This window comes from Leucopleurus acutus (assembly GCF_964270905.1).
Source record: "Leucopleurus acutus genome assembly, chromosome: 12".
NCBI classification, from domain to species: Eukaryota; Metazoa; Chordata; class Mammalia; order Artiodactyla; family Delphinidae; genus Leucopleurus; species Leucopleurus acutus.
This window is the reverse complement of record NC_139154.1, coordinates 73,459,735-73,487,473: the sequence shown is the minus strand read 5'-3', so window position 1 is coordinate 73,487,473 and position 27,739 is coordinate 73,459,735. Positions and strand designations below refer to the sequence as shown.

The 27,739-nt window shown below is 39.6% G+C and overlaps 2 protein-coding genes across 2 annotated transcripts in view; one reads left to right on the top strand and one right to left on the bottom strand.

The window, feature by feature from the left end:
• The window catches only part of ACYP2 (acylphosphatase 2), a 176,570-nt gene that overhangs the window by 10,346 nt on the left and 138,485 nt on the right, over positions 1–27,739 (bottom strand). The gene's annotated exons all lie outside the window — the stretch shown is intronic.
• Positions 283–27,739, top strand: TSPYL6 (TSPY like 6; the record flags this gene model as incomplete). The annotated part of the gene is given in 9 exon segments (XM_082852414.1): positions 283–324; positions 4,028–4,336; positions 26,459–26,787; positions 26,991–27,106; positions 27,109–27,162; positions 27,165–27,217; positions 27,221–27,253; positions 27,257–27,406; positions 27,410–27,739. Coding segments are annotated over 9 exon segments (1,416 nt in total).

Sequence of the window (27,739 nt, the reverse complement as noted above, 5' to 3'; positions counted from 1 at the left end):
ATCTTCCCAGACCGGGGCACGAACCCATGTCCCCTGCATTGGCAGGTGGACTCTCAACCACTGCACCACCAGGGAAGCCCCTGAACGTATTTTGATATAATGTCTAAAGTTTCTGTTAGATATGTAGCCCACGATTAGTGAAGAGTTCAGTGATTATAAAGGGAATCCTAGGATATCCATAATTAAGCTGAGACCAGATTCCTCATCTTTAAAATAGGATAATACTCACTTCACTGAGTTATTGAAAGGATTAAAGAGAAGGTATATAAATTGCCTAATGCGATGTCTGACACCCAGCAGGCCCTTAAAAGCAGTTATTATAGCGTAATTGTTCTCTACCTTTGCCAAAGATGATGGACAGCCTGCTTAGCAAGCTCTGTGAGCCTCCAAGTCACACACTTGAATGCAATTACACTAGTAAAACCTCTTGTTCTTGGTGGAGCTGCTTCTCAGCTGCAGTGGGAAATAGCATGTCACTCAACCTCCTCATCTGGGGGAGAGTCTGGAAGAACTACCCAGGCATGAGCTATGTCTGAGATTCTGAGAACCAGCCAATCTGAATCAAGGGCCTGGATGCAGAGAAGGCAGAAGAAGTGAAGGCATGATTGAAACCTCTAGCTTCTCTGCCACACCACAGTTTCCAGGTTAACAAAGTGACAGATATGCTTTTCTGTTTCATTTTGTAGAAAGAAAATAAATGCTGGCAGCACAGTGGTAATGGAATGGACTTTCGGGTCATTCTGCTTGGATGTGAATCCAGTTACCACTTCTTAACTGGTCATCTTGGGCAACTTTCTTAAACTCTCAGTGCCTCATCTGTAAAAAAAAAAGGGAGGGTATATAGCCTACCCCAGAGAGTTGTCATGAAGATTAAACAAGAGAATCTGTGTAAAGCATTTTACACAATATCTAGAGAATAGTAAGCACTCAATAATTTTTAGCTATTGTATCAAACAGGGTACAGTAGCAGGTAATGAAAACCACCTTAGCTATTTTACAATGGAATTTAATATAGCGAAGTAGGTCCTTACAAAATCACTGGAAGGGCTGGAAGAACAGATTTGGATGGGCCTGTTGGAGCAACTCTGTAGAATTGGCTGCTAAAGTATAAAATGTTAAAACTGTGATTCTCATGCAAATGCAATATGACATGTGTCAAAGATTTCTATTCAACACATTAATTAATGAGGGAACATAGAAGATGCTACGTCTGGTTCAAAGGAGAATTTATATTACACGTATATATATTACACGTATATATTCATGCATACAATCAGGAATACTGAACTCAACTTGCTAATAGATGCAAAATTGGTTAAAATTCTATAAGGCAGCACTGTCCAACAGCCTTGTAATGTGAGCCTCATGTATAATTAAACATTTTCTAGGACCCACATTAAGAGTAAAAAATACGTAAATTAATTTTCACAAATATTTTATTTAGTGCAATATATCCAAAATATTAAGATATAATCTATATAAACAATAAATAAAATGAACATGCTATTTTACACACTTTTATATTGAGTCTTTGAAATCTGTGTGTATCTTACACTTACAACACATCTCAATTCAAGCATGCCACATTAAAGTGCTCAATGGCCACATGTGGCTAGTGGCTCCTATATTAGTGTACTCCTAGGGCAATGAAAAAGTAATGTTTGGAATTATCTTTTTTTCAGGGCAAAAGCTGATTGTATATCTATCAGAGAAAAACTAATTTGCTTTTCTATGGACAAGAAGTGTTTGCATTTCTGTAGTTTGTTACAAGTAACTTTCTACCTTACAGAGTTGTAAAATAACCTGGTCAACAGAAAATCAATCAAGTGCACATTTGTGTAGCATCTGAAAATTCTATAAAGCTCCACTAGACAATACCCAGCACTTCCCTGAAAGACAGCCCCTAATCTCCATTTCCAAACCTTGGACAATTTTTTTTTTCCTGATAGGCCCGTTAAGGGAGCTGCTAGAAGTCAGGAGGCTGCCACCAAAATCACTGCATTTATGAACACACTACCCCAACTGCAGTCCAGGAGTCATTAAGCCCCTACCAGAATTGTTGGCTCCAGAGCCTCGTAATGTCTGCTAGATCCTCACCTGCTAAACGCTTGACTCAGATCCCGCTGCTTCTCTCCCCACCCAGTTCAGTTCCAAATTCAAATTTCACACGAGGACTTCTGACTGATGAAACCAAAATCACATTTGAAACTCTAGCTGCAAGGGAGTCTGAGAAACGTAGCTCCTAGCTCTCCAGAGTCTGCAGTAAAGGAAAGGCACCAGAGGCATTTGGAACAGAGGTTGAGCAAGGCAACATACCACATCTACCACTGCTATTCGGTTAACAAGAACTTCATGAAACTCTACACTATGGGATACAAAAGATGAGAAGTATTATTTTCGCTGGTCTGTGACAGCAATACTTTCATGAACTCTCTCAGATCTGGAGTTCTTTTCAGCACTAGAACAGAAACCCAAGGAACACCAACATTGAAGGGTCAGGTGGAAAAGAGAAGCAAATGGAGGAGAGGTAGAAGGAATGACCAGAGAAGAGGGAAATAACCACGAAGTGTGGTGTTAGTGTTAGGGAACTGTTGATGGAAACGGTCCGCCTTGGCCAGGCATGATGATAACCACTTGCATGAGTTGTCTCACAACAGGAGGTCCTGATAAGGAATGTGGTGCTGTCACCAAAAACTAACTGGGAGAATCTGGGAGGGGCCAGAAGGAGGGAGGAGACGTCAGCCAATAATATATCCTACCAACCACCCAGAATCCTTCTCGCTGGAACCCATCTTGTCTGAGAGATGCGCATGCCACCAGGAAAGACCCTGAGTCAGACCAATTATGGGCCAAGCAAGATGATTGGCCAGAGACAACTGGGAAACTAACCCCATTACCATAAAACTTGAGACTGTGAGCCACGTGGCAGAGCAGTTCTCCTGGGTTCCCTTACACTGCTGCTCTCTGCCCAGGTGCCCCTTGCCAATAAAGTCTCTTGCTTTGTCAGCACGTGTGTCTCCTCAGACAATTCATTTCCCAGTATTAGACAAGGGCCCACTCTTGGACCCTGAAAGGGATTCCCCTTCCTGCAACATTAGGAAAACTAAGTACAAAGAATATTTTTAAGAAGGAGAGAGACGTCAACTTCCAAATGCTCCTGAGACCCAAATAAAAGATGAACTGAAGAACACTTTGGAGACCTTTGCAAGATCAGATTCAGTGACGTGGTGGGGGTAGAATCCGGATTAGAATGGTTTTAGGAGTGAGGGGGAAGTGAAGAAATGAAGACAGCAAGAACAGATCAATCTCTTGAGCTGTCTGACTGTGGAGGAGAGGAGAGACACAGCAGCTTTACACAACTTGAAGGTTGTTTTTGGCAGGCCAAGCCTACCTCTGCTCTGAATTCAATGCCTTCCAGTATTTACAAGCGCCTTGCCTCAGAAGAACAATAGTCGAGGAGGATTGCTTTAAGGACACACGGTCTAGGATGTTTTCTGTTCCTGATACGTTAAAATCTACTCCTACATGGAGCCAGATGAGAAGGGAGTTGGCCAGACTCGCCTGTATTTTCACCCCTCACCCTGACCTCTCTCCCCACCTCCCCCAAAATGCTCATAAGCAAATTGAATTGTTGGGGTGATGCCATTAGCTGACAAAGGGCTACTAGATAATTTAGAGCCAAACTGTGACCCGCCCAGAGCAGAGGCCATTATTTCAGACATTTTTTTAAAGCCTAGTTCCTGGCTCTATTTTATGTCTCCACCCTTGTTTTTTATCCTTTTCCACTTGTAAATGTACACTCTCTTGTTACAGTTTTACATAGCCTTACAAATCACTTTAAGTCATGTTGGGAACAAAGTGAGGTTTAAACATATAAAGCTGTGAGGATTGTGTTTTGCTTTTTTCTTTTTCTCCTTGATGCTGTGTCCTTGATTTTTATAAAGGAAATGATTGGACAGGGATATGGAGATTTATTTATAGAGTTTTGTTTTACAACCGACTTTGCTAGATACCTGTTCCATTACAGAGAGACACGCATCGTTCTGAGGTCACAAAAACGTGTATCTACAGGGCAGCCGTCTCCGTGGCCGCCGTCCTGACCCGGGCCTTGAACAACCGGACAGAGAACTCTCAGCCGCCACCGCCAGGCAAGGGCAGCTTCGGGCTGGATGCTCCGCTGAGCGCGGGGTGGGCGCTGCGGGCACCCACCCGGCTGCAGCCTCCAGCGAGCGTGGTGCTGATGGAGCGCCGCGGGCAGCGCTTTGCTGCGGTTGCTGGAGGAGCTGGGGCCTCGGCTCTCCCAGCCCCGCCAGCCTCGTGGAAGCCTAGCCGAGAGGTGCCTGCACTGACTTTAAAGACGAACTCACAGAGCTCTCCCTGACTGTCACTTTGAAATAATTGTGCGGAACTGAATCGAAAGAATAGTTCAAAGGTAGAATGGAGAGGCAGCTAATGACCCAAGCACCACTGATCAAGCAGGAGATTTGATAGGTGGAAAATCAGAAAAATTAAATGTTAATGGAAGACTGTTGGGCTGCGTTTTAAAGGGATCGTCTGTGACAGAGCTTACTGCACTTACATGTTAACCCTGAAGATGGGGGCTTTCCGAATACCTTTAAATATCTAACAGAAAATCAAATAGTGAAACTCTTCTTTATGGAGATGTCTCAGGGAAATGGCTTATCTTTTTGAACTTCCCAGGGTTAAAAAAAAAATTATTTTTCCATTCTTGTTTTCCCCTAGGAGGGTGTTTTATCTTTAAATGTAAGCATGTGACTCAGTTCATAGGGAGGTTCATGATAGGAGGTAAGAAGGCCATTTCAGCTCATAAGCGGTGTCACCCTGATAACAAATTTAAATTGTATATGCTCGTAGGATGACTTAAAACTGTTGTATTTTTCATAAAAAAATCTAATTTATTAACAGCTGGATTAATCTTAGACAAATAAAAGGACATCATCTGTATATCCAAGTTACCTGTCTAGTGGGAGGTGACAAAGTGAAAGAGGGAAGGATTAGAGGCTAAAAGGGAGAAGAAAGAAAAGGATTTAATGGAAGAAGTTGACAGATGTAATGATTCCCCCTCTTCTAAGGTAAAATTCTACATAATTTTAATATTGCCTTTTAAAATTGCTTGATTTCTCTGAAGCGATTAATAAAATGATTAAAGAATGTGTAGTACTAGAATCAGAATGCAGTTTAATTAATTACATCTCCCTCTTTTGAATTGAAAGCTACTTATATAGTAAACGACTGTTATATTTAGTTTTCCAAATGACTTGCAGATGAGGCCATTCAAACTAGGCATGTAAATCTAAACTCACCAGAGTGGTATGTTTACATTTGAATAGAATTAGAGGCCTGAGGTCTCAGAAGTTATAACCATGAAGCTAAAGCCAGAAGATGGGTCCTGCTGCGGAAGAAACCAGACTCCCTGACACTGGGTCTAGAAAGTACTATTTGATCTGGCAGTCATCCAGATGAGGACTTATGTTTGGGAGCCTCTTCTAATCACACACCATTTCCTGCTATAGCTAAACTTACATCAAAGAAAGAAAGAAACTAGCTAGCAGCTTCCTATAGAGTCCTATGAGGCATCATTACATTGGTGGAGATGCCAATGGTCTTCAGTGGTCTAGGAAATTGATATTAAAAGCTTTCTCTGAAGTGATCAAGTTCAGGGGAACAAATGCATACTAATCAAATTCATAGGGGATCAATTTAGAAAAATACAATACCATGTATTCATTTATATTGGGTGCTCTATTTGTCAAATATATCATCCATCTGTACAAGAATTTTCCAATTGGGGAAGCACGCTAATGAGACAGAATTACAATAGATTGTTCTTTCTCCAGTTTAGGCATATTGTGGCCTAGAAAATATATAATGATAAAACCTTCTTCCCTAGAAAACACTGAAATGGTGGTATCGATCACCTTTAAAAAACTCTACACCACCCACCATTTTTCACTTACCACATCACTGCCTCACACAGGTTAATGAGGCTGTGGTTTTCTTTACAGTTACTTTGTTCCTGGCCTGAGGATACTCTCCGATTATACTGAAACATATTCCAGTACGTCCTTGTTTTTAGGGCAGAGACAAGGAAAAACCTATCACTTATCATATCATGTACACAAACCCCATCTTAAGGCAGTTTGCTTTGAAAGAGGTGATTTTACGTGTTTCAGTGTTAGAAGGCAACATTTCTGATATTTTCCCTTAGATTTAGGAAAGGTAAAGGAAGTGAAGGCTGTTCTACCCAGTGGCTACTGGAGTAGTAGGTGACTGCAAGAATGCCCCCTCGCCACAGAGAGAATTAGCCAGAATGGGAATGTGTTAAAGGATCATAATGTTCTCCATGGCGATCAAGCAATAAGAATCTCATGGCAACATGTAGCCGATGTTCTAATTAGGGAATGTTCCCATTACTGTGGTTGCTACCCTCAAACCTAGAGACTTAAACAATATTTATCCTGCTTACAAGTCTACAATGTGGACAGAGCTTAGCGGGGAGAACTCATCCCTGCCATGCATGCCGTAGAGGGTGGCTCGAAGGCTGAGGAATGGAATAACTGGACGGCTCAGTCACTCAGAGGTGTGGCAGGTGATCCTGGGAAAACTCAGTCACCTGGGGTTGCGAACAGCTGAGGCTCCTCAGACAACTCTCTCCATGCCTATGTGCTCTTTCCAGCACGGTGGCTTCAGGGTAGCTAGACTTCGTACACGTCTGTCAGCTCAAGGGCCCAAAGTCACAGGGTCCAAGAGAACGAGCCAGCCAGGCGGAAGAGGACTGTCTATTCTAACCTAGTCTTGGAAGACTCTCAGGGTCAGGTCCACTGCATTCTATCTGTTAAAAGCCAGTCACTAAAATTGGTCCCTATTCAGGGGGATGGGAATTAGACCCCGCTTTTAGTGAGAGGAGTGTCAAAGGATTTGTGGACTTGTTTTAAAATCACCACAATATATAGTTGAAAAATTATAGGAGAATATGCCATTTATTTATTTACACATTCATTCAATAAATACTTATTGACTGTTACCATACACTAAATAAGCATTGCTTTTTAACCTTTTAAAAAAGATTTTAGATATTCTAGCTCAAGACAACTCCCATTTGGACATGATTTTATGTATTGAGAAGGTTTTGTTTTATTTTAGGCCCATCATATAAAAGTACTCAAATCAGCATAAAATATCAGATGATGACAAATCATCCATTGGGAGAGTATAATCTGAACAGCACAAATGGGTTTTTATTAGAACTTATTAAAAGCCTGAGATAATGGAAGTATAAATCCTCATTTGATACACATATTCTGGAAAAGGTAGTTGTTGAACAAATTTGTGTAAAAGCAAATCATCTTTCCTACCAGCTTTATACTTTTAGTGACTGACATATAAGAAAAGTTTTCCTTTCCTTCCAAAATATTTCCAGTTGCCAGTGTGTGAAAGGATTGATCGGATAGACAAAAGGTTATCAGACACCTCCAAATCACTAAATCCAAAGCATCATATATTTTTTTCCCCTCAAAATAGTTTTACTTGGCATTTCTCCTCTCCACCTAGGCTTCTAGGACACCACCTTTTGTCTTCCTCCTGCGTCTCCAGGGGTTCCTTCTCAGTGGGAGTTCCTCTTACTGTGTTCAGTCCTTACTTTGGTGATCTCTGGGTTTCTGCTCCTAATCTCCTCTCTTCATCTCTATCTACTCTTTGAATGATTTCATCTAAACCTAGACTTAGCATGAAAGTTCCAGATTCATATAATCCACTGTCCACTGAATCTCCCCACTTGATTGTACCGTATCTACCTCCACCCACACCCTATACCCCCTTCCCACTCACACCTCCCTCGTCCAATGTGCTCTTCCTCCTGCATTCTGAAATTTGACGGAATCTAGAGAGTCTCTGACACTCAACATCCGTGCACAGTCCATCAACCATAATGTCCCATTGATTCTAAACATCTTTCATCTCTTTTGCATCCTCATTGCCCTTGATCTACATCAGCCTCTTGTCCGTTTGCCAGGAATATAGGTCAAGACTGGCTCTGAGGCCATTTCTTAGCAAATACAATGAAAATATTTGAGACTTTTGCCTTCTATCCATAGTATTTGGCCCTGGACATCTCCTATTGATGGATCTCAGTGGGGGGTGTTGGTCAGGAATAGAAAATTATAAATCACAATGTTTGCATTTTATCTTCACAATAGTTGAAGTTTACCTTAAAATAGCCACAGAAGATGAAGTGGCAAATGCCAGCCACTGAGCACATAGTTATTAGATATCTATTCTGTAACCTGGGCTACAAAGACAAATATGGCATGGTCCCTGCCTCCGATGAACTCAGAATTTAGTGGGAAAAGCAAATTATTACAATTCCGCATGATAAATGCAATGATTAAGGAATGTGTGAGGTGTTGTATGAGTAGAGGAGGGTGTTCTCATTGTCTTCATCGCGTAAGCCTGAAAGGCAGTGGAGAAGGGAGTGACACCCTGCCTAAGAAGGTAGAGTAGGGCTTCCAGAAGATGTAAAAATGCTCTATCTTACCAAAATCTTAAGAGATGATAGCTCTGGATCCTGATGTTGGGGATTTGGGGAATTCTGCCAGCTGTTTTCTCAAGTTACCTACTTGATTCCCAATCTCCACATCTCTAAAATGAAAAGTTTGGTTTAAATAAGAGGTTGCCAATTTTTTTCTATAAAGGGCCAGATAATAAATATTTCAGGCTTTGTGGTCAGTATAGTCTGTCACAACTATTCAGCTCTGCTGTTGTAGTGCAAAAGCAGCCACAGACAATATGTAAACCGACGGACCTGGCTATACTACAATACAACTCTAATTACAAAAACAGGCAGTGGGCTGTATTTGGCCCTTGGGATGTAGTTTGCCAAAGCCTGATCTAAATGATCTCCAAGATGCCTTCCAGATTTACCAGTCCATTGGTTTATGAAAAAGCAGTTCTCAAATACTTGATATACTTTATGTTGGTTTTTAGTTTACTCTTGTTGTGGCTGGTTAGCTCAGTAAATGGGAACATGGAATTTAAAATGATAAGATTTGGGGTTTGATTCACTGTGGGTCAGTTAGCTTCTCTGTTCCATGACCACAAACCACACCACAGACTTCAACAAATCCATGCTCCTGCTTGGAGCCAGGTAAAGCTGTGTGACTGGACAAATGTCATCCTTTCCTGCTTCTAACAATACAATCCCTGCACTTGCTCCCCTAATGATGGTGCAGCAGCATGCTCTTTACGTGTGTTCCAACATCACTGAGTTCATTTCAAAAGAGCAACGTATGGGGCTTCCCTGGTGGTGCAGTGGTTGAGAATCCGCCTGCCAATGCAGGGTTCGATCTCTGGTCCGGGAAGATCCCACATGCCACGGAGCAACTCGTGAGCCACAACTACTGAGCCTATGCGCCACAACTACTGAAGCCCACGCGCCACAACTACTGAAGCCCGTGCGCCTAGAGCCCATGCTCCACAACAAGAGAAGCCACTGCAATGAGAGACCCGTGCACCACAACGAAGAGTAGCCCCTGCTCGCCACAACTAGAGAAAGCCCATGTGCAGCAACAAGGACCCAACGCAGCCAAAAAAAAAAAAGAGCAACTTATTTTTAAGAAAACCTGTCAATATGACAGCAGGCATTGGGGAATCTGTAGGTACACAGAAATGTCTCATCACCTTTTAATAAGCCAAATTGGGTTTTATGGCTACTAAGCAAAAGAATGATACAAAAGCATGCTGCTATGCTCATAAGCTAAAGCAGAATCAGCAAACTATATGACTCGAGTGCCAACAGTCCTCCCCGCTTTCCCTGTAGTAGACATTGTTAATCAATCCTAGCACTTTTCCCACAGATCCTGCATCTGTTCTCATCATTCTTCCAAACACACTGAACCAGGAAGCGACACTAAGTTGACTGGCATTACTGTGCTAGATTAAAGCTATTGTCCTATTGCAACAAAAGTTACTATGCCTTATTTTTCCTATCACTTTCCATCCCTGCCACCGAGTTACTCTTACTTAAAAACATATACCTATAACATTGGATGCAGCAGCTATAAAATTCAACAGTACAAAAATGAAGATAATATAAATCTCATATGTAGATAGGAGCATAAATCAGTAAAAAACTTTTATAGAGAAAAACTTGGCACTGTTTATTAAAAGACTTAAAATGTGCATACTAGTTGGATACTTGGGGCTTCATTGTATTATTCTACTTTCAGGTGTGTTTGAAACCTTCTATAATAAAAAGTTTTAAAAGTGTACCATGAAGATAAAAATACTAATGGTAGTTGATAAATGACATATTATTATATAAAAGTATAATCTAAATTAAGGGATAATACAGAACTGAAATAACTCAATGTTGCTTTATTGTAGAAAGTTTTGTGCCTATGATTATCTAGCATATAAAATTATAAAACAAATTTCACTACTGAAACCATTTTACCAATTTCTTAATATGTACACTGAAGGATTTATATGTAAAAGCGTATAAATGTGTGAAATATTTCTGCAAAAATAAATGAAAACTACTAAAAGTAGCTGCCTTCCAGGAGGGAGAAGAATATCTGGAGGAAAGGCAAGGAGGAAGGCTTATTTTTCACTGAATATCCTATTCTTCCTTTTGAATTTTTGTACATCTATCATGCATTGCCTAATTAGATAAATAAAATGTGATTCAGCCTCACACTGGTCAGATTGGCCATCATCAAAAAATCTATAACAATAAATGCTGGAGAAGATGTGGAGAAAAGGGAACACTCCTACAATGTTGGTGGAAATGTAAATTGGTACAACCATTATGGAGAATAGTATGGAGGTTCCTTAAAAAACTAAATATAGGGCTTCCCTGGTGGCACAGTGGTTGAGAGTCCGCCTGCCGATGCGGGGGACGCGGGTTTGTGCCCGGGAGGATCCCACATGCCGTGGAGCGGCTGGGCGCGTGAGCCATGGCCACTGAGCCTGTGCGTCCGCAATGGGAGAGGCCACAACACTGAGAGGCCCGTGTACCGCAAAAAAAAATAATAAAAATAAAAATAAATATAGAAATACTATATGACCCAGCAATACCACTCCTGGGCATATATCTGGAGAAAACCATAATTCGAAAAGATACATGCACTCCAATGTTCATTGCAGCACTATTTACAATAGCCAAGACATGGAAGCAACCTAAATGTCAATCAGCAGAGAAATGGATAAAGAAGATGTGGTACATATATACAATGGAATATTACTCAACCATAAAAAAGAATGAAATAATGCCATTTGCAGCACACGGATGGACCTAGAGATTGTCATACTGAGTGAAGTAAGTCAGAGAAAGACAAATACCATACGACATCGCTTACATGTGGAATCTAAAAAATTATGCTACAAATGAACTTATTTACAAAACAGAAATAGAGTCACAGATGTAGAAAACAGACTTATGGTTATGGGGGGAAAGGGGGGGATAAACTGGGAGACTGGGATTGATGTATATACACTACTATATATAAAATAGATAACTAATAAGGACCTACTGTATAGAACAGGGAACTCTACTCAATTCTCTGTAATAACCTATATGGGACAAGAATCTTAAAAAGAGTAGATATATGTATATGTATAACTTATTCACTTTGCTGTAGAGCAGAAACTAACACAACATTGTAAATCAACTATACTACAATAAAAATTATTTTTAAAAATGTGACAGTGATTCTACTCCTAAAAATTTATCCTAAAGTATCATTGAGGATGTACGTAAAGATTTTGCCTCAAGGATGTACATTGTATTGTATGTAACAGGAAAATAGTTCAGGCAATTTAAATGTCCAGTAATTGGGAACTGGTTAAATAAGTTACTGTATTTCCAGATAAAGGAATGATAGCTGTTAAAATTATGAAGATGAATTTTTACCAATAAAGAAATTTTTAATATGGTATTAAGTTTTCTGGGGACTGCTCTGGTGGCACGGTGGTTAAGAATCCGCCTGCCAATGCAGGGGACACGGGTTTGAGCCCTGTTCCGGGAAGATCCCACATGCCATGGAGCAACTAAGCCCGTGAGCTGCCACAACTACTGAACCCATGTGCCGCAACTACTAAAGCCTGCGCGCCTAGAGCCCGTGCTCCGCAACAAGAGAAGCCACCGCAATGAGAAACCTGCGCACCACAACGAAGAGTAGCCCCTGCTCGCCACAACTAGAGAAAGCCCGTGTACAGCAACAAAGACCCAATGCAGCCAAAAAATAAATAAATAAATAAAAATTTAAAACATATATGGTATTAAGTTTTTTAAAAGCAAGTTGCAAAACAGTATAGTTTTGCAGTATATAGTATGACCTCAGTTTTGTAAAAAAAAATATACTGACAGAAAAATACTTGAAAGACATAAAAAGTGGTAATAGTGGGTATCTCCTGAAATATGGGTAGTTTCCTTTCTTTCGTTTTTTTCTTTGCTTGTTTTCAAATTATTTTCAAAATTCTCCAATAAATATGTATCAATTTTAAATTAATAAAAGATTATGAATGAGTTTGAAAGATGCCTAAGGGAATAAAACTTTTCTTCTTTTTTTTCTCTTCCCTATGGGAAAGAACAATCTGAACACAGGTCGAAATATAAAACTTGGCTTTTGTGATCGAAGTCAAAGTCATTACAATGAATGTTGAAATTTTATTGGCAATTTCTCTTGCTGGGAGGTAATGACATCCAGAGTTAAATACTACGTAATATTTTACCAATGGTATAAGTCTTTTCAATGGTTTAGTAACTCCAATGTGGTAATGCAAGAAGTGATTTTCCCCCGAGTGTAAATAAGTTTTATAATATTGAAAACTGTTAGACTAACATATTTATGAGGTGTTATTAACAAAGGAAAATAGTGGCTGAAATATCCGAACTAACAACATGGAGACACCAGACATTGTGAGTGGGAGATTCTTACAGATGAAAATGGATTACCGGGGCCATGGCTAGATGGTGAAGGGTCTTGTACAGCTTGCTAAGGATGTGGATTTTTTTCTGAAAAGATGAGAACCTAGCTGTATTTCTGAATGAATAATCAAGGTGCACACAGAGGATGATTAGAGAGAGTAAATATTAAAAAGAATATACCTAGGGCATTTATAATTTCTCCTAACGATAGAAAGGGCAAACATGTAAGCTATTTAAGCCAGCTTCAATTTTTTTTTCCAGAAAAAGATGTATGATACATAAATATAGAACCCGTAGCAATTGCTGTGTAAACTACTATACTAAATATAGTTAGGGATATGCTTAATGTTGCATTTTATTGTTTGACTAAATATTAACTAATAAGGAATCACATTAAACTGGAACTTACTTTTTCCTTATAAATACTCTATTAGGCAAACCAGGCAGGGCTTGGATGTTCATCATAAGACAGCACATGCTGACATTCCAAATTCTCCTAAATGGATTTTGCTTAATATGTTAGATTCTATAAATCTGCTTAATCATTTCTCAGGGCTTGGTATTCCTTAGGAGGAGGATTGTTAAATACCTACAAAGCTGCTCCATACTCTGAGAGCTATCAGTTTCTCCTAGTGAGAGCTAGTCCTCAGTTTCCTGTGGTTGGGAGTGTGACATAGTGAGATAACACGACAGATGAGATCCAACTAGTCAGATGTTACTGGAAAAGTACACTTGGATTCAGGTTCACATTAGTCTGGCTCTCTTTTAGAGAATATAGTTGAGCTCACACAATTCAAGGGCTTATCTGAAATTTAACTTGAATAAATACAAAAGAGCAGCCCCATCAGAGTCATCCAGTAGAGCTGGATCATTTTAACTCAAGGTCAAAATAAACTTTATTAGTGTATTTATTAAGAACAAGCTTGCTTAGATGAGGTTTTTTTTCTTCTTTCATACCTTACCTTGCATAGAACTTTAATATTAGGAAACCTGAAACAGTCTAGAGAATTCAGAACCATCTCAGTTCAGGTTGCCATGATATTTTCTGTAACCGAGCCCTGTACCTCTTCTTGCAAACTGAAATAATATTGACGATGTAAAAATTATGCCCATAATGAGTAAGTTATTACCAAAATTTAATCAACATGATGTTTTCCTTTTCCTGTTCTGGGACAATAAAACTAAACACTATTACAAAGTGGTAAAAATATTTTTTAAAAGTAAAGACATTTGTGACTTTATTGCCTGTTTCTCAGGTTGCAACTGAATGCAGGTATTTTGGTTTAGTTAAAGGATATGGAAAGCGCCACTGATGATCTTTACTGTGGCAGCACAAACCTGCTGCTTTGATGACGTGATTCTCCTTTGTATCCATGTTAGAGAAACTGGTGTGGTCTCTGTCATGTTTTCTTTTCCTGCAAATACTGTGGCTCATAAAAAACAGTTTGACTCCTTATAGCTTTTCCTCCGTATGCTTCCTTTTATATAACAACTTAGTTTAAAAAATTTGACATTTCAGTAATTTTCAACAAAAATGCTTAATTTTCCTAGATTTTTCTTTTAGTTTCAGAGAACAATAATTTTATAGTCTCAATATGATGCTGGTCTTCGTAAAGCTCAAGAGACAAAACCAGACACTCATGCATGCTGCAAATCCTTGTTTTTATTCCAGAAATAACCTTTTTAACTATTGGCAGTACGGGTCTTCCCTCCCTCCCCACTTTGGCTGGGGATGGCGGAGGGGGCAGGAAGGTTGTTGGGATATATGCTCAGAAGTTTTCAGATATAAAGATTTAGAAATATTAACTAGTGACTTCAATGAGATTTTAAGTTCAAAATCAGTAATTACAAAATCCACAGATTCTATGCCTCCTGAGGGCTGGGTAGCTTCCTTTGGATTTTTTTGGCATAAAAAGAGAACACACTATTAAATAATATGCAAGTAATTTTATTAGATCTTCTAAGGGTGCATTTAAAACATTGTGTGTTTAAATTATAGACAGGACATAAGATTTGGTAGTTTTCTACAGCATGCCCTAACAGAGGTGTTAAGGTATGCTCCCCACAGTTCATCATTTACTCAGAATTGATTTTGGACAGGCTCTAGTTTTATTAAGTTTGAATAGTCACAGTTTTGTCATAGTGTTGCTAGAACAGCAGCACAAAGATAAAAACAGCCGAAACAGCTTTGTTAGAGGAAAGTCTACCTACCACAGCTCCAAACCTGGCTCCTTTCTAGGCTTCCTGCTTTCCTAACCTCAATTCTTTATTCTTTTCAGATGAAAACAAGCTGACCCCTGCTAAGCATCTTCTTATAAAAAGGCTCATGACAAATGCTATCTTTATAAAAGATTCCACAGTTGAAATGTGAAATGAGATTTTAGGGGCCCCTGCAGGATCCTGTGTTCTAGCATTGAAAATCTCTTGTGAGAAAAGCATCAAGAGGGACTTCCCTGGTGGTCCAGTGGGTAAGACTCCGTGCTCCCAAGGCAGGGGGCCTGGGTTCAATCCCTGGTCGGGGGTACTAGGTTCCGCAAGCTGCAACTAAGATCCAGTGCAGCCAAATTAAATAAATAAATAAATATTTTTTTAAAAAAAAGAAAAGAAAAACATTAAGACTATTTTCTTCAATTGATTGATCAATTCATTCATTCATTCTGCATCAACAAATATTCATTGAGCATTTGTTATGTGCAAAGTAATATGAGTGATTCAAGAACGTGGAAAGTATAGTCTCTGAGGAATTTGCAGTCTTGAAGAAGTGCATAAGGTGTATTCACCAACAGTCTGCCTGTCAGAACTGGATTATTTATCTGACTCTTTCATCATACAGATGAGGGAATTATAGCAGAGAGGTGAAATGACCTGCCCAAACCACACTGCAAGACCACTGGCTGTGGAGCAAGCCACTTACCCATCACTCACTGGTAATCTTGGACAAATTACTTAACCCACTGAGCTAAGCCAGACCTCAAAAGGCTGATCTGGGTTGAAAGGCTGGTGAGAAGGGGAACACAGACTTCCTTCAGGACTGCTTTCACTCACGTTTACTGCGTGACCCGGAAGCAGGAAGTGTGAAGCGTATGTACAAGATAAGGATGAAAGTGAGCTGATGCAGCTTCTCCATGCCTCCCTAGTTCCTCAGACCCTTGGCCAAAGTTCAGTGGTCAGTGCTGTCCCCAGGGAATGCAGAAACCTGCCAGGTCAAGGACTCCAGAGCCATCGGCCCATGGCCTTTCACGCACAGACTGCCACAGTTAGACACTTCCGTGTTCCATTTTTTATTGCTATTGGGGTCCTAGCATGGGCCAGCCTTGGCTTCTATACCTGCTAAACTTACCTATCAGTTCCCTTACCTATGATATTTAATAGTATATATACTCTGTAGGCTTACTCTAAGCCTTAGGCAAGATGGACTATGTAAAGTGCCTAGCATGGTGCCTGACCCACAGAAGGTGCTTTATAGATGGCTTTCCTAGTTGAGGAGCTGACAGTAGGATTCAAGTTTCCTGACTCACCTAATATTCTTTTTAATACACAAACGGCAACTGCCATTTAGTGGGTATTCGCTTTGTGCCAAGAGAATGATACACTAAAGGGAGAGGGAAAACTGTGATTATTTGCAGAAAGCATTGCATGTATAAAAATCCTAAGAAATCTGTTTAAATTTATTAGCCCATGAGTTTATCAAAGTGACCGGGTTTATAATGAATTTACCATAATTAGGGGCTTTCTTTATCCTGGTAACCACCAGCTCAATAATGTAATACAAAGGAAAGAAATTCCATTCAAAAAAAAAAAAAAAAGAGGGGATGGATAAACTTAACAGAATTGTCCATGACAGTTATAAAGAAAATTATAAAGACTTATGAGCTATATGTAAATAAAACTATAAAGGTGTATTAGAATATATAAAGCAAGATGAACAAATTGAGATATATACAGTTATCATATAGGAAAATGAATTTCACCAAGTAAAATTTACTATTTGTTAAATATTAAAATTCTACACTAACAAAGAAACCACAAGTTATGATGCTGATCTAGTTCCCAGGAAATCCTAAAACAAAGTATATTAATTAAATGATTAAAATACAGAAGTGTGGGACATATAGAAATAAATGTAATATATAACTATCATAAAATTAAGGAAAATAATATTTATTTAATAACTGCCTAATTCTATTTAATAATTGCCTAATTAAACTCTAATAATTGCCAGGGTAACTGGTGAGCAAACACAAAACAAAACAAAAAGTGATTTAGATCAGCTCTTATACCACATTACCAGAATAAGCCTCTAGTGGATTAAAGAGTAAATATTTGCTTTAATTCTTAGCAAAGCTATGAGAAAAAAAATCAAATATTAATGAAATCTTTAGAGGGATAGTATCTTTGTAAAGCTCAGGGCAGTAATGAAAATTACAAAGGAAAAAATAAATAGCTCAAAAACATCAAGTAAAAAAATGGTTGTAACATAAACAACTAACAAAATTAAAAGGGAAACATAATTGGGAAACATGTGTATTGATCATGGTAGAAAAGTAGTGTATATATACTACGTAAAGGACTAACTCAAATTTTCACAAATTTTAAAACCTCAAGAGATAAATGGTCAAAGGATATAAACATACAATTCACTTATGAAGAAATACAATTAAATTATATACATTAATCAGTTCTTGGAAGGATTATTTATAATAGCAAAATACTGGAAACAAACAAAAAATGCCCAATATAATTACACTATATCAATTCAGTAGACTATTATATAGCCCTTAGAATTATAATTATGAAAACTGAAAAAATGTTATTATTTAATGGTGGAAGGGAGCCAAATAATAATTCTACTTATGCACATCAAAAAAAGGCAAAAATGGGGCTTCCCTGGTGGCGCAGTGGTTGGGGGTCCGCCTGCCGATGCAGGGGACGCGGGTTCGTGCCCTGGTCTGGGAGGATCCCACGTGCCGCAGAGCGGCTAGGCCCGTGAGCCATGGCCGCTCGGCCTGCGCGTCCGGGGCCTGTGCTCCGCAACGGGAGAGGCCACAACAGTGAGATGCCCGTGTACCGCAAAAAAAAAAAAAAAAAAAAAAAAGGCAAAAATGAAAATCACTATTGACAAAATAGTGGAATCATGGATGATATTTTTCCTGTAAATAAGATTGGGAAGGAAGCAGGAAACCGCTATACTAGCAGTTGAACAATACTAGTTATTAAACAACAGACTCTAATATTGATTGTATTTTTCAACATACAGATGAAAGCAAAGAGTTAGAAGAAACCAGAAATATTAGTGTCAGCTGGTAAGTTATGAAGTTTCCTAGAGTAAGGATCTTTCACCCTCCAGAACCTTACAGAGAGCACTCACTTTTCCCAAAGGCACTAGAGGAGGCAAGCACACACCTTGAGAACTGAGTGTGTGATTTTGCCACACCTTTGTCTGTGGAGCCCTGTTCTGGGCTGTTGGTACCATGTTTGTCTTCTTCCTTCCTGATGGTTTATTTTTACCATAATACTTTCTGTAAAAGTTTGCCTGGATTTAGACAAATGTCTCCTTTTACATGTAAATTTCTTTTCTGTAATTTCTAATATATTTCTATTTACTTTTATGGTCTTTGATCTTCTCTTTCACCGCCTCCCATGTATAAGGCATAATTTAGATTAGGAGTTAATAACTCAGAATAACAGACATGGATTTGAATCCTGACTCGTTATGTGACTTTAGGCAAATTATTTATTTGTAGGCCTTGGATACTTTTATCTATAAGATGGAAATAATACTACTTCATAGGGTAATTATGAGGTTTAAACTAAAGGAGATAATTCAAGTAATGTACTTGGTGTGGTATCTACTTGTAACACTGTAAACTCCAAGGTAATGACATAAATATGGTACTTGAAACGCTATTCAAAATTTTAACTATTAAGAAAAAATTAAAACTCACAACCTTAAAATGGTTCTATTTCCTTCTATACATTTGATAGATCAAATTTCCTTATAAGAGAGTCATGGCTTAATTGAAAAAAAGGAATTTCCCTTATTCTTCTGTCCTGTGTTTGCCTGCTTAAAGATGCCTTGAATCCTTTATGGACTGGAGTCATATATAAATAAATAGATATACCAAGTTTCCTTAATCACAGCACCTAACTGAAATTTTTTATTTACTTAAACTGGAGAGGAGACAAAGAGAAAAATGCATTTATTCAATCCTGGCTTTATGAGTTTAATAGTCTAACCTCCTCATTTCACTACTGAAGGCTGTGGAATGATCAAAATCAAACTACAGAACTGTTTGATATAGTTCGTATTTAAACTTTTGAAATGAAAATGAATCTCAGTTGAAAAGTTCAGGTAGGGAGGAAGGAGCATTTTAAAGGAATTAAAATGTGGTGGCTCAGGTTCAGAGGAACTATGGTTGGCAGAAAATCAAGGCTTTCCATGTTGTGTCTTAGGCAGTGTCAGTGACTGGAGTGTAGGTTTTCTGTATTTGTGTTTTTTAATACTCCTTGAAATCGATAAGTGTAAAACGAGCATTACTTGGACTTTATTTGAATTTATTTGAATTTCAACAGTTACCAACAGATGTGCTTAGAATGAATAGGCCCCGATTCCCCAATAGCACAGTAATTCAAATCTATTTTAGACTCTGAAATGGGAGCTGTCTCCAGGAAGACAGCTCTGAACCTTTTTTCCAGCTGCAGAAATAACTCCTCTTGTTGCCCCTCTGACCTACACCAAGGGAAGCCGCTTGAAAAGATGTTCTTTTGCCAACAATCGTTTTACCATTGTAATCCACAAATGGAAAAATAAACTGACGGCTCCTCTTCAGAAAACCTATTCTCATATCCCCCAGAACCAGGCAGATAAGTAAAGAAAACCAGAGTTCTTTTAATTCCTTTCTCATTTTCCAAAATGATAGATATTTTTTGTTACCTTAGAAAATGGGCCTTATTGACTAACAAGTCACTGTTAATCTTCTGCAAAATAAGTTAATTCATCCAAAGTTCTAGGACTCCCCCAACCCCAAATTCCTTGGAATTTTGCTCCATTGGTTAATTCCCACTTGCCTAAACCAGTGCGCTCTCCCTCTCAATGGTTCCCACCCTCACTTTAAGATGAACAAGCCCCTCTCACTGGCAAGTAAAAATCTCTACTCTGGATTCTCTTCTAGCTGTTCCCCTATCTTATTTCTTCCCTTTGCACCCAAGCTTCCAGAGATGACAAATCCCTGTTGATTCAAATGGAAACTCTGACTTTGCTCTCAGACATAATAATGACTTTATTGGGTGCCTCTCTGTGCCAGACACTCTTATAGGCCTTAACATTTTTTTTTCTTGATTAAAAATACATGAATAATTCATGCTCATTATAACAAATCAAACAATACAGAAACAGATAAAGACAGCAATACAGAAGCAGATAAAGAACGTCTCCCCTGCCCAAGCTCCACATCTTATTTAATTGTTGCAACCACCATGAGAAATAAGAATTATAGACCATATTTTATAGACGAGAGAATTGAGGCTGAGAAAGGCTCAGAGTGTACCCTGCAGTGTTTAACAGGAAGAGCTTCGGAGTCTGATTATCTGGGTTCATTTCTTGACTTTGCCATTTTCTGTGTGTCCATGAGCAAATTACTTATTATTTATGTGCCTCAGTTTTCCTACCTGCTAGTTCATAGGGTGCAGTGAGGGTGTAATGTGCTAAAACATAAAAATATTCCTGTTTCTAAAGAAAAAAAGATCAAAAAGGGAATTAAAATGACAGCTAAGAAGAAAATACTAAGAATTAGAGCAAAACTCTGTTCACCATTCTGCTACTAATGTAGAGCCTGAGTTTTTAAAGCTGCTGGAAATTTCTGACCCCAAACTATGCTCATACTGCAATGATGACACCATCAATGAACTTTGTTTTTTAAGATCACACTATTTTTTAAAAGATCCAATAATATTATTTCGATTTTTCATGATTAACTGAATTTTATTCATTTGCTACAGTATCAATTTCATTATTTTTAAAAATTAATTTGATCTCAATTAGGGTAGAATGATTATGTATGTTTAACATTTAGATATTACAAACATTTTACTGAGTGTTTTGACCTATATTTTGAATTTCTGTGATGGCTCTGTGTATCCCTGGCTGATTTGGTCACCCCTGTCACCTGGCTCTACCCCCCACCCTACACAGACCTCAGCCTCTTAACAGTTTTATTAGGCACAATAATGTATATTTGCTCTCTATGAGTGCTGTAGTGGTAGAAAATGATTAAATCATAATTATTAACTTTCCCAGAGTAACTCATTACCCACACCCTGGTAACTCAAATATTTTCTCCCTACTTCTATATTTATATGCTATTTCTAAGAGGCAATAGAGATGACTGCAGCTATAAAGCTGCTTGGTTAATCACTCAAAGCTTCTTTTTTACCATTTCCTTTGCAAACACAGCTTAATGGTCTATGGGAAACAGAGGAAATTAACAAAGTGTACATCTCCTTCTCTTGTCTACCAGCATTCTTTTGAGTCTTAAGTACGGAGGCCCTCAGCTTTCTAAACTGGGTGGCCTAGCCCAAAGAACAATATTTCTGTATGCTAAGTCACCAAACAAACACACTTGTTTAAAGAATTTAGGCCAAGAATGAGAGATTCCTTTCAAAACAAGTAAGAACTGAATGATATTTGAGGAGTCAAAGAAAAATAAAACTATACAATTCACAGGCTCTCTTCATTCATCTTATATTAAGTTTAGCTTTTAAAACATCATGCTGTTTCTGTTTCCCAGAGAATTTAAACGTTCACAATTCTGTGATGTGCAGATTTGTGGCTAAACTGTACTCTTCCCCCAAAGCCATCTTCTTTCTTTACTCATATTTCTTCTTTTCTTTCCTTTTTCTTTCTCTTTCTCTCCCTCCCCCTTCCCTCTTTCTGCCTCTGGTTGACTAGATATTTCTGAGATTTTGTATTAGCTCTCCTTACTCCCCTTAAAACACTTTTATAGCCAGAATGTTTCAAGCCCAAAGTTAAAATCGTATTTTGTTCTTCTCAGTAGTTTCTAGTCCATACTCTAGGACACAAGCAGAATGAAAGACCCCAAAAGAGAATAACATTTCGCACTGAACTCAAAAAGTATTATCACTACTCACTTTCCAATTTTCAAAACCATATACATTCCTTGTTTTTGATCAGCTAACATATGTGTGACTTTCTTCTGCACACTTTGAGAAAGAAAAAAAATAAAATACAGGCTCTGTGACATTAAGTAATATCAAATTCTAAACTTGTCTGCCTTTTGACTAACTAATTTAGCCAAAGGAGGTGGTGTTATATAATTAACTTTGGCCCTAGAATACAGACCCAGCTTTAAATCTCCTGGCATCAGTTTAAATCACCTAATACCCTGCATTCTTGCTATTCTCATGTCATTTCTCCCTCATTTCTCAAGGATTTTAGCTCCTGGCTTATTCTCACTTCTTTCCCATCTTATCTTTCAGTGATTTCAATATACACACAGGTGATCCTTCCCACCCAGGCCTCCTGGTACACTAACCTCCTCCCCTGCAATGACCTCGTCCTCAATATGCCTCATTGGAGCCCAAGTTGGATGGAGGAGTAGGGTTCTAACCAATTCCTTGCAGTCCACTCTCAGACCACTATCTCTCATCCTTCTAGCTCACTCTGGTACTTAAACCCAGGGACCCTTCAATTCCCTGGGTCTTCCAATCCATTGATCAGGCCACCTTTTCACTGTCCCCATCCCTATACGTCCTTTACTCCTCTAGCTTAGATTCTAAGATCAAGATTATAATCATTCTCTTGCCCTTCTTGCTTCAGCTCTGATTAAATCCAACTCTGCTTACTCATGCTGCACCTGTAAATGAATGTGGCTGAAGAGAAATTCACAACCATGCTGATGTGCCTCACTTCAAATTCATGATCTTAATGCTGTGTGACAATCGTACCATATGTCGTAATCCAGTCACTCTTTGATTCTCTAGAAAACTATTTCCTACCCCTCTCTCCCCAGACTCCCACTGCCTCATTCTCTCTCTCTTTCTCACTTGAGTTGAATCTTGCTTTCTCCTTTACCGAGAACACTGAAGCAAAGAGAAGAGAATTTCATAGACTCCATCATCACTTCTACCCACCAACCAGCAACTACACCCTCATACTTTGCCTTCTGGTTCCCATAGGTGAACTTGTCATGCTCCTATTAAAGGCTGACTCCTTCCCCCCTACATAGGCACTAGATTCCATCTGCTTTCACCTATTCAAGGACATCCCTCCAATGATTCTCCTTTCTCTCTCCTACATTATTAATTTTTGCCCCCTGCTGAATCATTCGCAACAACATGCACATATACTTCTTTTTCTCCCATTTTAAAGACGTTTTCTTTGACCCACTCTCCCCACCAGCCACCATCCCATTTCTTTGGAGCAAAATGGCAAGAGTCGTATATACTTGCTATTTTCACTTTCTCCCTTATGGATTTTCTCTTAAACCCATTACAGTCAAGCTGTCACCCTACCACTCCTCTAAAAGTGGTCTTGTCAAGTGATGACTCCATTTATTTCCCTTTTTGGCAAATTCCTCAACAGAATTATCAATATTCACTGTCTCCAATTTCCTTCCTCCCATTCCCTTTAAAACCTATTCTGACCTCCATCACTTTTGTTGTAAAATCCATTGGTCAACTCTCGTTTTACCTGGCCTATCAGCACCACATCACACAGTTGAACACTTTCCTTTATACATTTGGCTTTCAGCATACTGCACATTTTCAGATTCCCTCCTACTTCACTGGTCTCTCCCTAGTCTCTTACTGGTTCTTCCTCTTCTCCCTGACCTTGTAATTTTGGAGGCCTCAGGGCTTGATCTAGCTGCTCACATCCTTGGTGATTTCAGCAAGCTCTAACTACAGCTTTAAATATCATGTATGCTGATTATTTCCAAATATGTGTCCCCATCCCAGACCTCTCCTGTGCTCCAAACTCCTAATACCCACTTGGTATCTCAACTCTGTTGTCCAACAGTCATCTCAAACTTAACATGTCCAAAAGCAAACTTCTAATTTTCCTGCAAAGGTCTGCTCTCTCATAACCTTCCCTATCTCTGCTTCTGGCAACTCCATCCTATCAGCTACTCAGGTCAAAATCCACAGAGTCATCCTTGACTTCTTTCCTTCTCTTATACCCCGCATCCAATTCACCATGAAATCATGCTGGCTCTACCATCATACTGTAACCACTATCCACCTCCAGTGCTACCACCTGGTCTAAGAAATATCATCTTTCACCTGTATTACTTTGATAGACTCCTAAAAGATCTCCCTGCATCTACCACTGGCCCCACACAGTCTATTCTTCACCCAGGAGCCAGAGTGATCCATGCAAAACATGAATCACATTTTGAGTCCTCTGTTCAAAATCCTGTAGTGGTTTCCCATTTCACTACGAATAAAAGCCAGACTTCTTACAATATCATGTAAGATCCTACTTGATCTGGCCTCTCTCATTCACCTTGTTCTAGTCACACTGATCTCCTTTTTATTCCTTGAACACCCTAAGCATGCTCCTGTCCTAGGGCCTCTGCTTAGCTCTTCTCTCTTCCTAGAATGCTCTTCTTCAGAATATCCACTTAGCTAAATCCCTCATCTTATTTGAATCTTTGCCAAAATTTTATCTTTTCAATGAAGTTTCCTCTGCTTACCCTATTTAAAACTACAATCTGCTCCCCACTCCCTATCCCCAGGACTCTCAATCCCCTTACTCACCTCTACCTATTGTTTTATCCATAGCACTTATCACTTTCTAATATGTTTCGTTTACTTTTTATCATTATTATTTATTGTCTTTCTCCTCTGCTAGAAACTACAAGAAGGAAGAGATCTTTGTTCTGTTTAACAATGTATCCTAAGGGCCTAGAACAGTAGTAGGCATGCTAGAGGCACACAGTAAATATTTGTTGAATGTTTAATAAAGAAAAGAAATAGATTATATGTTCCTTGAAGGTTAGGTAGTATCTGTCTCAAAATCATTTAGCCTCATGCTAACTTTGTAGAAAGATTCTTTTTAAACTCTTGATTCTATTTATTATTTTTATGTCTATTTAGGCCTTTCACTGCATTTCAGTGTTGATGAGTTATACATTTCCATGAATTCATATATTTCATCCAAGTTTGAAAATGTACCAGCATTGGGACTGACATATACACACTACTATATATAAAATAGTAGATAACTAATAAGAACCTGCTGTATAGCACAGGGAACTCTACTCAATACTCTGTAATGGCCTATATGGGAAAATAATCTAAAAAAAAAAGTGGATATATATATATATATATATATATATATAACTGATTCACTTTGCTGTACACCTGAAACTAACACAACATTGTAAATCAACTATACTCCAATAAAAATTTTTTAAAAAAAGAAAAGAAAATGTACTGGCACAAGTCTGTCCAACATGTTCTCTTATATTTCCTTAAATCACTACTGTGACTGTATTTTTCATTCCAAATATTGTTTATTCTCTCTCCTTTTATTATTAATCTTTGCTTGATACTCTCTATTGTCTTTCATTAATTTCTCCTCTTCTATTCATCATTACCTCTTCTCTACTTTCTTTGGCTTAACTCTACTGGTCTTGTACACACTACTCAAGTTATAGTCTGTGATGAGTAAGCGGTACAGTGCTCACCAATATTTCCAGTTTCCTTCACCTTCCAATCTCAGGGGAGGATTATATTTCCCTGACCCCTTGAAGCTAGGCAGGGCCATCTGACTAGCTCCAGCCAATGACATACGTCACTTTTAATGGAAACATCTAAAAACCTATGCATGGGGAAAGGATGGTCTCTTCAATAAATACTGCTTGGTCAATCAGTTAATCATATGGGAGGAAAAATGAATCTTGACTCCCCTCACACCATTCACAAAAAGCAACTCCAAATGGACTGCAGATATAAATGTGAACGATGTTAGAAAGGCAAGATTTCTTAAACAGGACACAAAAAGCACTAATCTAAAGGGGAAAATGATAAATTGGAATATATGAAGATTCAAAACTTTTGTTCACTAAAAGGCATCATTAAGATAGTGAAAAAGCAACTCACGGAGGGATAGGATATTTGCAATACACAGATCTGAAAAAGGACTCGTGTCTAGCACGTATAATGCATTCCTACAAATCAACATGAAAAATATAGAACACGCAATGGGGAGAAGACTCGGATACTTCACAAAAAGAGAATATCCAAATGGCAAAATCAAAACCACATGAAAAGCTTCCCAATTTCTTAGACACTGGGTAAATGCAAATTAAAACCACCGTGTAACACCGTCACACATACACCAGAATAATCCGAATAAAAAGGATGGCAGAAGCCACAAAAATAGACTCTATGAGACCGAGAGCAGGTGCCTAGAGACTGAGAGGTGAGTATCGGGAAATTGAAGGGTGGGCTGCGCAATAGGCTGGTTTGCATGAGTAAGTCTTTGATTAGGAAAACAGATGCCAACAAACAGCTAGTCAGGCTGCTACCAACATAAGCGACCCTAATGGGGCCCAGGGGATCCCTCTCCCCCAAACCCGCAACCTCACTACTCCCGACCATGTCCTGGGCGACCTGGATCCACAGCAGTGCCAGAAGCTTCTAGAAGAAAGCAAGATGATGCAGGTGATGGTGGAGACGAGTGAGGGCAGCTTGGAGATCAAAGCACTCCCACCGCCCCAGCTTCTGGTGGAGGGGGGGCGCACCCCCAGGGCCCCACGGGCTGCGGGCCTACTCCCCAGATCCCAGTCGCTGGGGGTCGCGACCGAAGCAGGGCGGGAGTAGGTCGTGCCACCCGGGGAGGGTGTGGAAGCAGCCTCTGCCTCCGCGGCAGCAGACAGCAGCCTGAAAAATGGCTTTCAGCGTGAAACTGGTGGGGAGAAGGCCCTAGAAACCTGTGGCACAGAGCGGTCGGAGTCTGAGCTGATGATGACTGGGGCAAAGGCCGCGGAAGCGAGGACTGCAAGGGGCACCATCTTCTCAGAGCAGTGGACGAGGAGGAGAGGGTTGAAGTGGAGGAGAAGCCAGTGGCTGAGGAAATGGAAGTGGTGGAGGAGCACAGAGGGGTAAACGAGGTGAAGGACGAGGCAAGGCCCCGGCCCAGAATGAGGGTCTCCACCTGAATCCCCTGGAAGCCATCCAGCTGGAACTGCACACCCTCAGGCTGACCGGGCCTTCCTCCAGTTCGGGCGCAATTTTGGGCGCATGCGTTAACACTACGTACAGTGGAGGTACATCCTGGGCTTCTGAGTCACTGCCGTTCGGAACCACCCACAGCTATCTGCCCTGATTAGAGGCAGAGGTGCAGAGATGTTCAGGTACGTAGCGAATTATAAGGTGAAGGAACTCAGACATCCTAGGATGGGGTGCAAGTTCAAGTTCTTCTTTCGAAGAAACCCGTAATTCTTTCGAAGAAACAACTGGATTGTGAAGGAATACGAGGTCAGATCCTCGGGGCACGTGGTATTTCTTTCCACTCCGATCATATGGCACCCGGGCCATGAACCCCAGGCCTGTCTTCCTAGGAACCAAGACCTCATGTGCAGCTTCTTTGCATGGTTTTCAGACCACAGCCTTCCAGAGTCTGACAGGATTGCTGAGATTATCAAAGAGGACCTCTGGCCAAATCCACTGCAGTACTACTTACGGGATGAAGGAGCCCATAGGGCTAGACTTCTCCAGACAAGGGAGCCAGTGGAGATACCCAGGCCCATTGGGTTCCAATCTGGTTAA